The sequence below is a fragment of the Lactuca serriola genome, chromosome 9 (assembly GCF_051521515.1).
Source record: "Lactuca serriola cultivar US96UC23 chromosome 9, Lser_US96UC23_V15, whole genome shotgun sequence".
Lineage (NCBI taxonomy): Eukaryota > Viridiplantae > Streptophyta > Magnoliopsida > Asterales > Asteraceae > Lactuca > Lactuca serriola.
This window is the reverse complement of record NC_136416.1, coordinates 41,340,190-41,355,885: the sequence shown is the minus strand read 5'-3', so window position 1 is coordinate 41,355,885 and position 15,696 is coordinate 41,340,190. Positions and strand designations below refer to the sequence as shown.

Genomic DNA, 15,696 nt, shown 5'->3' with positions numbered 1-15,696 from the left:
AACGATCTCACCAAGGAGTATAGTACTAACAATGGACTGCAAAAAACTGTGATATTGAAATTAGGGTAAAAGGAAATTGGCATACCTATGGAGTGCTAGTAGTGGTCGCAAAAAACTGTGGTTGGAAGACTCACCTTCATCGGTGGTTGGGACAAATTCAGTGAATCAGACGCCGATTGAGGGTGGAATACGAGGGAAAAGGGGTTTGTTTTTTTGGCTGGTATGATCGTCATCAACACACGAATGCGGAGGAACGATTCATGAGATCAAAGTTTGTTGGGTCGATCGGGGGATAGGATTCCGTCTCCGCCATTAAAAGGGGGGAATTAGGTTAAAATCAAACGTAACTAGCAAAATTACAGGGATTATTAGTGGAAGTTATTTCTCAAATTACCTAGTTACCCTTATTGATTTATTTAATTATTGTTTTTCCTATTAATTTTTGATTGGTCCACAATCATGCATACAATAATACAATATTTAGTTATAATACCTAAACCCCCCCTCCCTCTCTCTCTCTCTTTCTCTCTCTCTCTCTCTATATATATATATATATATATATATATAGGGTTAATTTATTTTGTTCTAACTAACCATTGTGTGCATGTAGGATTGATTCTGTACCAATCATTTTAGTTATTTTAAGAAAGTAATTAATGTATATTACATGTTGAAGATATAATGAGTATTAATTAAATCTGTAGCATTTAATATGAATTAATTACTTTCATAAAATAACAAAAATGATTGGTCCAGAATCAATCTTACATGCACACAATAGATAGTAGAAACATTTGAACCTAACTCTCTCTCTCTCTCTCTCTCTCTCTCTTTCTATATATATATATATATATATATATATATATATATATATATATACTTCAAGATATCTTCCAATTTCTGTTCTACTGCACGATATCTTCATCTATAGACTTTACGTTTTTGCTTCCTATTTATTCATTCTTTTGAACCTCCCGATGTTATGTATTCAGTTTCAAACTGTTCTCGCTTTTAGGCCCTAACACTCTACTAGATAATCAAAAACTATAATTAACTTGCCATGTTAAAACTAGTTATATATAATATAGCAAGCAAAACCGAGCCTTTCAGGACACTCTTGAAATTTTGACACCTCTCTCCATGTATCAGTGGGAGGAAAAAAAGTGATCCCAAGATAAGCCAAACCTCTTGCCTGTGTCTATGAGTAAAATGGTCCAACATCTTCTTTTCTAATGGAAATGATGTTGATTTCTGTATTTTGGATATCTTCTGGGACTAGCTATAGTGAAGTTCATCAATCTGGTAATGCGGTAATGCCCTAAAAGTGTTCGACAAAATTCCTAAAAGAAAAATAGTTCATCACTATGGATACTTTTCACAGCTTTGTAGGGCCAATCATAAGTCTTGGATGGACCACATTCTCAACGGACTTGGATTGCACACACATATTTGGAGTTCAACGTTTAATAATGTAGCTGTTCACGATCAATGTATTGTAGTTTGATAAGTGGTGATACCCTACTAGAGGAAAAAGACCACTTTTCCCCTAATCGATTAACTGATGTTTGTTCAGCTTGGATATGTATTGTTTTAGCTTTTAATTTTTTTGGTAGAAGTCGACCTCGGTGCTATCAAAATCAAACATAAGTGCAGGGTCATGTACTTTTGCCACAGGGACCAAAAATGTAAATATTTTATGCCACATGATTGTTTCTGTAATATGTCTGCAATAAGGTCCATTTTGAAAAGATATTATGCCACAAGGACTCTTTCTATAATGTATTTCTGCCACACGTTAAAACATCAAAACTTGATATATCTTCAATCTTATTGGTCAATGTTCTTTATTAATGTTAGACTTGGTATTCATCATATTTGTATAGTGTTGTTTTTTTTCTTTATTTTCTTAACCAATGATGCTTCATATTAGCTATTGTATTATTGCAAAATCCAATATGTGTCTCAAAGTGTGGAATGTGGCATGCTTTAGGAATTGTATAATTGGGTTGTGGCTATATCAAGGAGATATGGAAGAATTTGTTGTATATTTAACACATTTGACACCTTACATGTCTCCAAACACAATCAATATTCATACTCTAAATCAACATGTAACGAACATTATGTTCAACCATTAACACCATCATCATTATTTTATACATTTACATAATAAATCTATAAATAATAGCAAACTTATAATCTTTACCAGTTGCTTGTGTGTTGCTTGTGTGCAATCCAAGTCCGTTGAGAATATAATCCATCCAAGACTTATGATCAATCCTACAAAGCTGTGACAAGTATCCACAATGATGGATTGTTTTCTCTTTGGCATTTTGTCGAACAGCTTTAGGGCATTACCAGATTGGTGAACTTCACTGTAGCTAGTCATCAAAGATATCCATATTATAGAAATCAACATCATTTCCATCTGAAAAGACGATGTTTGATCATTTTACTCATAGACACGACCAATAGGCTTAGCTTGGGGTCATTTTCTTCCACCCACACACATGGAGATAGGAGCCAAAATTTCATAAGTGTCCTAAAAGGTTTGATTTTGCTTGCTCTATAGAACAAGTTCCAACTTGGCAAGTTAATTGTCATCGGTAGGTTTAGAAGATGGAATGAATAGGAAGAAAAAGCTCAAGTCTTAAGTTGCGTTTGGTTGTGGAAAACTCTTTTCATTTTCTATGAAAATGTTTTTAAAAAATATGGTTGAGTTTTCATTTTCAATTATCAATGAAAACGCGTTTGGTTGGAACGGGTGGAGTTTTTATTTTCCATCTTAAGAAATTTGGAAAACTTTGGAAAACTATAAAAATCACTTTTCTAATTTACATACAATTTGGAAAACTGAAAATTTTCATTTTCTTAGAAAATTTTGAAAAACTAAACGAACCAAACGCGTTTTCAAAATTTTCGTTTTTCTTGAAAAAATTTCCAAGAAAACTGGAAAATTTTCCACATTGGTTGTGGAAAATTGTCTTCATTTTCTAAGAAAATTTTTTAGAAAATAGAATTGAGTTTTCGCTTTCAATTTTCAATGAAAATTTTAAAAAAATGCGTTTGGTTGAAACCGAGGGAGTTTTCATTTTCCATCTTAGAAATTTGGAAAACTTCGGAAAACTGTAAAAATCACTTTTCTAATTTACATACAATTTGGAAAACTGAAAATTTTCATTTTCTTGGAAAATTTTGGAAAACTGAACGAACCAAATGCCTTTCCAAAATTTCCGGTTTTATGGAAAAATTTCCTAGAAAACTGGAAAATTTTCCACAACCAAACGCATCCTAAATACCCTGACTTTATGATTCCTTGGTGGGACGTTGATATGGTATAATTATATTTTTATTGAATTTTTAGTTATTAGAATACTTCATTTATCTCAGTATTAATATTTTATCAACTTTGTGTAGGTTTCTATGTTGATTCATTGTTATCCAAATAACTGGTTGTTTGGTGAATTCCGATTGGAGCCAATGGAAGTCTATTTGTATGATAGTTTGGGTAGAAGTTCTTATAATATGTTTAAGTCAAATGGAATATTTACCCAGTTTGAGGCGCAAGTGGCAAAATTTTTAGAGAAAAGTAATTACTGGGAGAGGAGGAACATCCCAAGGACACCATTGAAAATGAAATTTACTCTCGAAGATAATGTTCCCCAACAAAGCAACGAGTTGGGAGATTGTGGTGTATTTGTTTGTATGTTTATGGAGCAACTAGCATCATGACAACCAATAAGTTTAATTACAGACACTAAAAAAGAAACTATGGAGTTTTGTCAAAGGATGGCAAAAATTTATTGGGGATTATGTGTTGGTCCTATGTAGTTGCATGTGATATGTATGTAACCGAATGTTTGATTTAAAATCTAACAATGATTACACAATGCTTATTGTCATTACAACATAAAACACAACCAATAGAGCTAAAGCTTACAACTTGTACACAATAATTGTTAAAAATAATACCTAACTACAAACTAAGACTATCTTCAACTTCCTATTTTCATATTCAAAGTGTTTACTCGACTTAGCTAACTTAGTTATTAACAAAGAAGATTGGTCCTTCACTTCATCAACCCAACAGATAAACCCGTATTGTTGTCCCTGTGAAATAAAGATAGATAAGAAGATAAATTTAGGTGAAAATAAAATATAAAAACACAAATATTAAGTACCTAAAAATAATGATACCATTTTGGGCAAGCGTAAAATAATCTTCCAAGGTTTTGGGGGTCCCCGATATCCTTATAATATGTTCACGTACAAAACTGTAGTTTGTCATTCGTCTTATTTATTCAATCAAATATCAATATCTTCACAAATAAAATAAAATGTTCAAGTATTACACATTTATACCAAATGTAAATGCAGACAAGTAAACTTTGTTTATGGTTTGACTATGAAATCATTAGGTTTAACTATGAATTCTTCATGTTGAACTATGAAGTGCAGACAAGTACAATGTTTTTTCTTGTCAATCAACAAACTTTTTTTATGGTTTAACTATGAAATCATCAGGTTTGACTATGAGTTATTTATGTTGAACTATGAAGTACAGATAAGTATAATTCCTTGTCTTGTCAATCAGTAAACTTTGTTTATGGTTTGACTATGAAATCATCATGTTTGACTATGAAGTGCAGACAAGTACAATGTCTTGTCTTGTCAATCAGTAAACTTTTTTATGGTTTGACTATGAAATCATCAGGTTTGACTATGAATTCTTTATGTTGAACTATAAAGTGCAGACAAGTACACTGCTTCTAAAATGTCTAGATAATGCATTTATAAACTCCGCACTGTTAGACGACATCAGATTGTATTGGTTGCCTCTAAAATGTGCCCTAGACCAAGTTTCAACATTTATACTTTGTAAGTATTCCCATTCTAATTTTTTGTCTTTCTCATTCTGTCCATGGTAGCATTAAAAGCATCAAATGTATAGGCTTTACAAGCCTCCCAAAAAACTGCTTTAACTGTCTTACTTCGCCCGTATCTTGCTACTATGCTGAAATACAAATGGACACCACATATTCTGTGATGAGCATGAGGAAAAATGTTGGCAACAAATGTCCCTATAAATGGAGGCCTATCAAATATAATTGTAAGAACTTCCATATTACCTACGCAATCATGTAGTTTTTAAAAAAACCATGCCCAAGAATATATACACTCACTTTTGTATATACCATAGCAACCGATAATATTTGGTTTTGTTTGTCCTTAGTAACCGCAAGTAACATGGTACCTTTGAACTCACCCTTTAGGTGGGATCCATCTACTACAAGGGTCAGCTTACAACAATTGACAAAAGAGCATACCTACTATACATTGTATATCTATTCAAATATATTGATTACAGTTAACTACATCACAAAAAATAATAAAAATATATATTATACTAACCGAGCAACCAAGTGTGACATACAAGAACGCAAACCAATCATAAACATTTGTTTGAATATGTGTTACCATGTCGGGATTATGTTTGACCAAATTGTGGAAATAAGTCGGAAGTTCGGTAAAAGAATCCACTTTGCTACCCCTTAACAACAACAGTGAATATTGCTTCACCCAAACTCAGATCTAGCCTCAAAACATTGACTTAAGTCATAATGTTTCCACCTTTATGAATTTCCATGGCTAAGGAAGGTCCAAAATCTAAAATCATAACTTATTAATCCATCAAGACATCACAACTCTTGCATTGAAGGGATAGAAGGACCAAGATCACAGTTTTATGGTTCCTAATAACTTCATAATGGATAAAGTTTCCAACTTTATCCATTAGAATGGTCCTAACAAACAAGATCTGTTCTTTGAGTCTCAAAAGGGATCAAAAGTGCATCTTTTTCAACATAATCCATTAAGTCCAAGTCTCCAACCTTCATATTTGAATCGGTATGATGTTTAGATGGATAAATTTCCAACTTTATCCATAACAAGGTCACAAAATTTCAAGATCTAAATTGTATGTACTTAAAGTGAGCAAAAGCTAATAACACCCAAAACTAGCTAGATCTAACAATTTCATCATCATGATTCAAACTTTATACCTCCATAAGAAAGATCAAGGTGAACAAGGTTTTGATTCGTAAGCTCCAATGCAATCAATGCTTCTTCAATGAGTTCCTTCTTCTCCAAGGTGCACCAAGAACACTCCAAATCACTTAAAAAAACACCTTCTTTTTGCTCACAAGGCTCAAACTATGGTTAGGGTTTCAAGAGAGGATGTTGGAGAGGTGGAGGCTGAGAATGGAATGGGTTTGAGGAAGTTAAGGAGCTTAAATAGGGCTCAAACCACGAAAATAGGGTTAGAGCACTGATTGCATACGCCTAGTGTATTCTTGGTACATCCAATGTACTAGGGATGCCCTAGTATGCCCAACATACTCCCCGTACGCCCACTGTATGCAATGAACCCAAAAATCATCCTAATTTCAAACAGTCGTAACTTCTTTATTCCAAATCTATTTTCAACGTTCTTTATATCCATGGAAAGGTGTTGAAGAGATCTACAATATTATCTAAATATCTTGGACTAAAAAATTCCGAAAAAATCCATATTTCATGCAAGAAGTCTGAAACATCACTTTTCCCGTTTTGCCCCTTTGACTCCAACACAAACCAAGGGCTTGGATCGCATAACCAATATTATCAACATCCAATAGGGTCTAAACCCTATCACCTTGAATCTCAAGGCCTTTACTTGATCCATTTATTATCCATAATCGTGAAATAAGAAACTTCTCGAAACAGGATGTTACACTATCTTGAACACTCGACTACCGTTCCCAACTCAGGTTCCTCCACGGTACACCCTATCTCCCAATATGTTTCTTATTACAAGTTTTCAAAATCTCATTGTGCTTTCTTAGCTGCCATCACATATCGTGATGAGCCAAATAGTTATTCTCATGTTGTTACTAATCCCAATTGGTGTGAAGCATTGAGTAAGAAGATTCAAGCTCTTGAAGATAATGGGACTTGGATCTTAACTAAACTTCCACCAGGAAGGAAAGCCATAGATTCAAAGTGGGTGTACAAACTCAAGTAAAATCTTGACGGGCATACAGAGTGATACAAGGCACGTTTGGTGGCGAAAGGTTACACTCAAATTGAAGGAATCAACTTTCACGAAACATTTATACCTATAGCTAAATGGTTACGGTTCGATGTGCTTTAGATGTTGCTTCCAAAAGACAATGGGAAGTTCACTAATTAGATGTGAACAAGGCTTTCTTGCATGGAGACTTAGAAGAAGAAGTGTACATGAAAGTTCTTCAAGGCTTTGCTAAAATAAATGAATATTGCGTATGCAGTTACAAAAATCAATTTATGGTCTAAAGTAGGCTTCTAGAAACTAGTATCAAAAGTTTACTAAAGCTCTAGTTGAAGATGGTTTCAAACAATCCATGTTTATATTTAAAAGAGGTCATATACATGCAGTTGCTCTCATATATGTTGATGACGTGTTGTTGATTGGGAATGATAACGAAAAGATCAAAGATGTAAAAAAGTCGTGTTTTAGCATTAAAGATTTGGGGCCATTGAAATATTTTATGGGCATAGAAGTTGCACATTTAACGGGATTTTTCATTAGCCAACGCATGTATATGTGTAACATTTCGTTTGAAATTGAGTAATTAAATAATAAACCTTGGAACCCAAGATGTAAATTTATATTTTATATTATTTATAGTAGCCTTAAAATCCATAATATTTAGTGGGGTGTTGGTTTCAGGGAGCCAAATGATACAATTTGGATTTTTGGGGGTTAAAGTGTAATTATGGGATTTATTTTGTAAAGATTTTAAGAAGTCAAGGGCTGTTTGGTAAGATTGGGACTTAAGTTGAAAGAAGATTTTGTGGAGAGATTTCAAGATGGGGTAATTACTGCCAATAGATAGAACCTCAGGGACCTAAGCTACCAAATAATGAAACATGTATGTTTTCTTATTCGATCAGTGGTGCAGCTATCATGGTCGTAACAGAGGGGTGACGAGGCTTGGCTACTGGTGGTAACAGAGGGGGAGAAAGAAAGATACAATTGTGTTCTCCGGCAACAACAGTGAGGAAGAGGATATGCGGTGTTCGTTTTGTTCATGGGGTTGATGTCGTGAGTAAATGGACCCCGATGCGTTTCTTTTCCCGTGGCTGCTTCCCGTCTTAACGACGACACTGAAATATACGAACTCCGGAGAACCTTGTCTTTCCGGCGAGTACAGGTTGTTCTCCTACGCAGTAAAGATAATGATGTATACATTAAAGCACAAGCAGTCAGATTACATTAGAAACAATGAATAAGTAGAAGGCTCTGGTTGGTGTTCTATGATTGGATGAAATCGACATAGGTACATGATTTAGGGATATCGCTTGGTAGAGAGGCACGATTTCGCTATGGTGTTGTTGTGCGTGCCTTGTTATATCTCCGGCGAGCTGAACCTTTTCATCCTCATGGACAAGATGCGTTGTGGCTGTGGAGAAGAAGTGTCGTCGGCCAAAGAGGGTTGATGTACGACGCGAAAAGAAATCAGGTATGCTTGATCTTTTGGAGTTTCTCGACTAGTATTGGGTTTTAAAAATACAAATTAATGGGCCTTATGTCATGGTTTCATATTTTAAAATATGGGCTGATGTTAATAATCCAATTGATAAGGGAAATGTTCATAGAAGCGTATAAATGGACTTGGAGATCATCTATGGACTAATTAAATAATCAATTAATTGATAGAAATGTTATAATCTTATCAAAGTTTGATGATAGGAATTAAATATCAAATATGTATTTACATAAAATAAAATCCATGGATTGGCTTTAATGGATCATAACTTGCATCTTATTAGTATATGGAAGAATAATCATTATGTTATAAATATGAGATATCATTTCATTGAACTTCGGTGTAACTAGTTCTAAATCAATATAGAGCTAAAAGTAATGAATTATTTGGGGATTGAATATCTAATATTAAATATTTAAGATGTCAGGTGAGTTCACATGTTGACTAGATTTGGGCCCAATTTAGAAAAGTAGGCCATATGTTGGGCACTGAGTTATTATTTGGCTTTTGGGCCTCCGGAATTTGAGTTTGCGTCTTGGTCTTGGACCAAGCTAGGTTAAGGGTAAAATGGTCTTTTTATCCCAAGTATGGACTTATGGTTACGTATTGGAACTCAATTGTTAATTGGGTTTTGTTTTGACGATTAACAGTTCAGGGATCTGTCAGCCAGTAGCCAGGGATTTATTCGTAGAACTTCAGTAGTGCGAGGTGAGTCTCTTCACTGTTTGTGTGGGTCGAAGACACCAATGTCGGCCCATTTAGTTGATGCATGGTAGGAAGACTCGGGGGTTGGCCCTAAGCATTATGTATAAAAGACCAGGAGGCGGCTCCTGGCACACTGTATGTTATTGTGTATGGGGTTAGCCCTAGGCATTATGTATGAAAGACCAGGAGGTGGCTCCTGGCACATTGTATGCTAATTGGCTAGGTTGAGTAATATGTATGCTAGTTGTCTTTGTGATGTTTGCATGGAAGACCAGGAGGTGGCTCTTGGCACTTATCTATAAGACCGAGGGGGTGGCCCCCGACTTGGCAAAAAAGACCACGTGGCGGTCCGTGGCATAATGGAAAAACTATGTTCGGCATATATAGATATGGAAAAACATGACACGACACTAAAACCCGACACGAAATTAGCGGGTTAGGGTCAGAGACTTCGACACGTTTATGTAAACGGGTTGACACGACACGATGCGATAATTAAACGGGTAAGGTTAGGGTCAAGACTTTCAACTTGAAGATGACTCGAATATGACCCGTTTAATTATATATTATTTATTATAAATTTCATATTTCTATAAATATATTATATGTTATAGACTTATAGTGGACAAACTCGAGAATTAGAAGTAATATTCAAAATTTCAAAGTTACTTAATTATTTTTATAAATATATTATATGTTATAAATTTCATATTTTTATAAATATATTATATGTTATAGACTTTTAGTCATCCTCACCACGTATTCCTTTACTCTCCAACTTTAACTATTTTCATTTTTCCTTCTAACTTACTATAAATTTTGTCATTCCATCTCATAACTCCAGTGTCTCACTTTTTCCTTTTTGCTTCCACAAATCTTACTTTCTAACCTTTAAAATATTTCAACCCAAAAATATTTCAACCCGATATGACAAAACATATTTACAAGGTCTAAACCTTAACCCGAAACCCGACATGAAACCGACAGGAAAATAAACGGGTTGACACGGCATGACACGATAATTAAACAGGTCAGGTTAGGGTCAAGCCCTTTCAACCCATTAATGTTTTGACCTGACACGAACCTGACACGACACGACACGTTTGTCAGGTCTAGGCATATAGCATTTTTATTGATTATGATATATATGTATCGCTCATGGTTATGTATGACAGTATGTCATTTATGTGCTTATATGCTAGACAATATTCGGTTGAATGAGACCGAATGGGTAGACCAGCACCCAGATATGCTAGACAGTATGTTGATATGTATGGTATGTGGTATTTGGGGAACACACTAAGCTTCATTCTTATAGTTTTTGGTTTTGGTTTCAGGTACTTTTTTCTTCAAAAGGAAAGGAGTTGGCTTGATCGCAGCACATCACACTATGATTTTCTGCATTACAAGATCCTTGGGGATTGTACTCTAATATTGTTACTATGACATGTTATGGTTTTGATTTTTGACACTTGGGTTTGAGTATGATTTGAATGATACTAATGATGTTTCCAGACTACTGTTTTTATCACTTACCTAATTAAAATTGAAATTTTTGGCTCTAAATTTTGGGATGTTTCAATATGTTTGACATCTTGGAAGATTATGGGATTCAAAGAGGGCGCCTTAGCATGTTTCCTATGGAACAAAATCTTTGCTTACACAAAGATGATGATAGTCATGAAGTTGATGTTTCACAATACAAAAGGTTAGTTGGAAGACTGTTATATCTCACTGTCACTCGTCCAAATATTTGTTTTTCTGTTAATCAACTCAACCAATTCTTAGGAAAACCTCGAAAGACACATTTAGAAGCTGCATTTCGATTTCTACGGTATCTTAAAGCTACAATAGGGCAAGGATTATTTTTGCCTTCTACTAGGGATCTCAACCTTATGGCCTACTATGATGTAGGGATGAGAATTTGGCACGAAAACCCGAACCGAATCGAAAATCGAACCAGACCGAATCGAATTAGACCCGAATAAGCAATTCGATTTGGTTTTCAGGTATCTATATAAGGCTTATTCAGTTTTCGGGTTATTCGGTTCGGGTTACCCGAATAAGGGCTTATTCGGTCTAAAAGGACCGAACCGAATATGGAAAGTCACATTTTTTTCCTAACATGATTGCTTATTCGATCTTCTTTTCTATCGATCGTTACCCAACAAAACCCACGTAATACACCAAAAAAATCAACGCAATCGAATTCGATCATCCGTATTACACCAAATCGACGAGTCGACGACATTACTCTTTGATCGATTGAGGTTTTTCTCATCCTTGCGACATTACTCTTTGATCGACAATTGCGGCTACTGCCCTTGCGACTTACGATAACCTGGACTCGTTGATCGATCATCACTGGTTTAAAGTTCAAACTTCAAAGTCCATTCACGATAAGAAAAAAAAAGTCGGCCCTTGCGTCTAGAAAAAATAATCGTCTCATCATCGTTGTTTTCTAGTTTCTACTACGATCAAACTCCATTCAAGTCATACAAAATACAATATTTATAATCACATCGTAAATGTTATTTGTAAATGTTATTCGGTTTATTCGGGTTATTTGACTCCTTAATCATCTTCTACATGTTATTTGGGTTATTCGGGTCGGAACCGAACCGAACCGAATAATACCCGAACCTAACCGAACCCGTATTGCTTATTTGGTTCGGTTTTTGGTTTATACAATTACCCTTATTCGGTTTTTGGTTTATTCGGGTTCAGGTCGGTTCGGTCCGGTTCCGACCCGAATAACATCCCTACTGTGATGTCAGTTGGTTTAGTTGTCCCTCCACAAGAAGGTCGTGCACAATCTATTTCATCAGTTTAGGTGATGCTCCAGTTTCTTGGCGTACTAAGAAACAAGGTGTTGTTGTTAGGTCATCGGCTGAAGCGGAGTATAGATCATTGGCAAGCATAGTGTGTAAAGTTTTATGGTTGAGATGGCTTTTGCAAGTTTTGGGAGCTCATCAACAGGAAGCTACTTCCATGATGTGTGATAGTGAAGCGGCTCGTCATATAGTTGTCAATCCAGTCTATCGTGAAAGAACAAAACATGAAGAGATGGATTGTTACTTTGTTCGAGAAAGAATTGCTATTAAGGAAATGAAGTCGTGTCTTATTCATACAGAGTTCCAGCCAACTGACATTTTTACTAAAGCCTTAGAGGCTGATCGTTTCATGAAGCTACCGCAACAAGTTGAGTGGTCGCGCTCTACACACTCCAATTTGAGGAGGAATGTTAAGAATTGATCTTTTCCGGAAGCTTTCATTTTATCCGAGTGCTTGCTTATCAAGTTTATTCATCTCCTAAATTTATGGTTATCTAGATTAGTTCAAATCTCTTTTCTTTTTTTTTCTTTTTTTATTTTTTTTTTATTTTTTTATTTTTTTTTATCTAAAACTCTTGGTATTATAAATACCTCCTGATGTAAGTCCCGGATAGAGAGTTTTATTGTTCTAAATTTATTATTGGCTTGCAGATATCAAGTTGTTATCATTTTATGAATTACATATCTCAAAATATTTATGCATTTTAAACATTGTATATAGGGTCTTGATCACTTGTTCTTTCGTATCGGATGGATCGAAATATATAATCCCGATGGACCCGTTTGTACAATTTTAATCACAAAATTTTCAATCAAGATTCCTAACTTTGTCTTATTAAATATTAATGCAAGTTGAGAAAAGACGGTGCAAGTTGCAACTTACTTTTATTAAATTATATGAAGAAAGGATGAGAGAGAAAGCAACGTGGGAGAAAAAACAAAAGAAGATTTGCAAGTGGATGTTAAAAAATTGAAGTCTTAAAAAAGAGAGATTTGGTTGTTGGTAACTTGGTATTATCACAAGGCCAAGTTGCAAAGGCAGCTGTCGATTCGCTTATCTCTTGTAATACAAGAACCATATATAATTCCCTCCTTGCCTCCTACATCATTTTAAATTTTGCAAACAGCTACAAAGACTTATTTCATGGGAGACTTATTAAATTCTATAGTCGGCTATTACTTGACATTAACAATTTTTAATTGTTATCGTCTTGTTTTTAGAAAATTGTAACATTTCAAGAGTTTTCCTAAAATAGCAGGCATTTAATCCTTCGCTATATAGTTTTTATATCTATATTTTTTGTGTTTTAATAATCTATATCTTAATTAAACTCATATAACTTCTATTTATCATCCAAAAGTTTTAAAATTTTCTTTTATTAGATCAAATTATAAAACTCAATTAACAAAATCAAACATTTTTATTAGTTAATACACATTTCTATACATTTTGATCGCATATTTCAGTTGGTGAAAAAGAAATCGGGTGGAAAATATGTAAAATATTGGAGCAAGAATAAGAGGGAGCTAGCACACGTTCTTTCTTCATAGTATCTTAACAGATAATGTTCTTCATAGCCAAATCGAACAATAAAAACAACCTACAAAAAAGTCGCATGAATTCACAAAAATGATGATGAAAATGTACACCCACATAAAATATAAGAAGGATTTAATTGGTCGGCTGGCTCTGCATTTGTATTGCATCTCTATCTGTCTTCGATGGAAATGTCTTGATGTACGTGTTACTGAGATTGGTGTTCACAAATTTGTAATCTCGATTACAAGATCACTTTAGCTGGAGCTTGTTCTCAGCGATCTGAGCTAGTGACTGGAGGTTACATTTTACAATTGTATCAACGAAGACGCAGGTTTCGTCGTTTGTATTCCCCGGTGGTATATCAACGACGTATGATTCGACGACTACTGTTCCGTTTCCGTCGGGTGTAGGATGAAGAGTGGTGACGGAACGGTAGTTTGCAAGACGGTGATCGCCGCCAACGACACTAAAGCTGATGACGTGTTGTTCATCATCTAGGATCTCCAGACGTTCGGTGGATCTAGCGGCGGGGAGGCCGGAGATGACATGGATTTCTCTGAGGGTCCCGACGTCGCCGTTTCCGACTAAGACATGGCAGCTCTTGACGAAATGTTTGTAGGCTTGTGGGTTGTCGAAGCGGCGGACGACGGACCACACGGTCGAGATTGGAGCGTTGATCTGTTGGATCACGGCGGAGCAGCACTGGTTTGGGCCAACTGGGTGGGTATGGTACCTGGCAACGGATTCAGGAACCGGACTGGTGACGCATGGCTTTGACATGATAGCTCCACATCCTCCGGCGCCACCGCTCGTGGTGGTTGTGATGATTCTATCTAGTAAGATAGATGATGATTGTTGTCGAGTAGAAAGCATTTTTGATCTCTTGAATAAAGATCAAACGGCGATATTTCTTGCTTGAGGGTTAGAGAGAGAGAGAGGGTCTTATAAATCGTGGTGTTGGGGGGTGGGGATAGGGGTGATGGTTCATGTGAAGGAAGTAAAATATGGCTAGTTGGCTAGTTGGTCGAACCTTAAATAATGGACATTACATTTTAATACTTGTGAAAATTAAATTTTAGAACTTATCAAAATGACATGTTGCTTTTACTATTTTTGTTTAATAGCAACATGAATTAAATAAAATATTATGTTGCTTTTACTATTAAACATTAATCAACTTGCCCTTGGTCATATGTTAATGCACTAGTGGTGCTATAAACCCCAAAAGAATATAGGATGATTCCATTTGATCCTTGAAGTTTACTTATTATCACCATGCAACAAAACAGCTATAATTATAATTGATATTTCATGAATGATAGACCCACACAAGAACGTTTATATCTTTGTCTCAAGTAAGACTTGAATCATCAATCTAAAAACATATATAATTGATATTTCATGAATGACTGACCCACATAACGTTTATATCTTTGTCTCAAGTAAGACTTGAATAATCAATCTATTGGTTGATAAACATCCAACATGTGCAGCAAAGATACACAACTACTAATTTACTCTAAATCTATATATTTATGTTCAATGAGACTTATACCTTTAACCTATTGGTTGATAAACACTTCTTTAATAACTCATGATACCGCCTAGTCATCAGCCCTTTGGTAGTTTTTAACCAAGGATTGGGCATAGCAATTCAAACGTATAGACAACAAATGTAATGACATAAGTTAGCATTAACAACCCATTTTAAAAAAATGGTCCCAAATTTCTTTCCACGATTTCTACTAAAGCCTCATTATGACGTCTATATAATCTTCACATAACGATAAATTTTAACACATCTTGATGGAGATTAGTACTCATAGTCATAACAAACCTGTAATATTACTACAAATAACAGTGTCATTTTGGGTTATACGTAAGAGCAAAATAAAATAGAATTGAAAATATATTTATTTTAGGGACTTGATTTGTTAATTAATTAATTGTTTAATTAACTAATAAAAAAATAAAGAATATGAAATATTCTAGAATAATTTGATTCTTGGATAATTACCAAAAGCCTAGATAATTACAAATATATTTG

General features: G+C 34.9%; 1 protein-coding gene across 1 annotated transcript; it reads right to left on the bottom strand.

The window, feature by feature from the left end:
* Positions 1–13,511: 13,511 nt before the first annotated feature.
* Positions 13,512–14,651, bottom strand: LOC145073403 (abscisic acid receptor PYL4-like). The gene has a single exon (XM_079019949.1). The coding sequence runs from the start codon at positions 14,520–14,522 to the stop codon at positions 13,899–13,901; it is 624 nt and encodes a 207-aa protein (XP_078876075.1). The 5' UTR covers positions 14,523–14,651; the 3' UTR covers positions 13,512–13,898.
* Between the last annotated feature and the right edge of the window lie 1,045 nt (positions 14,652–15,696).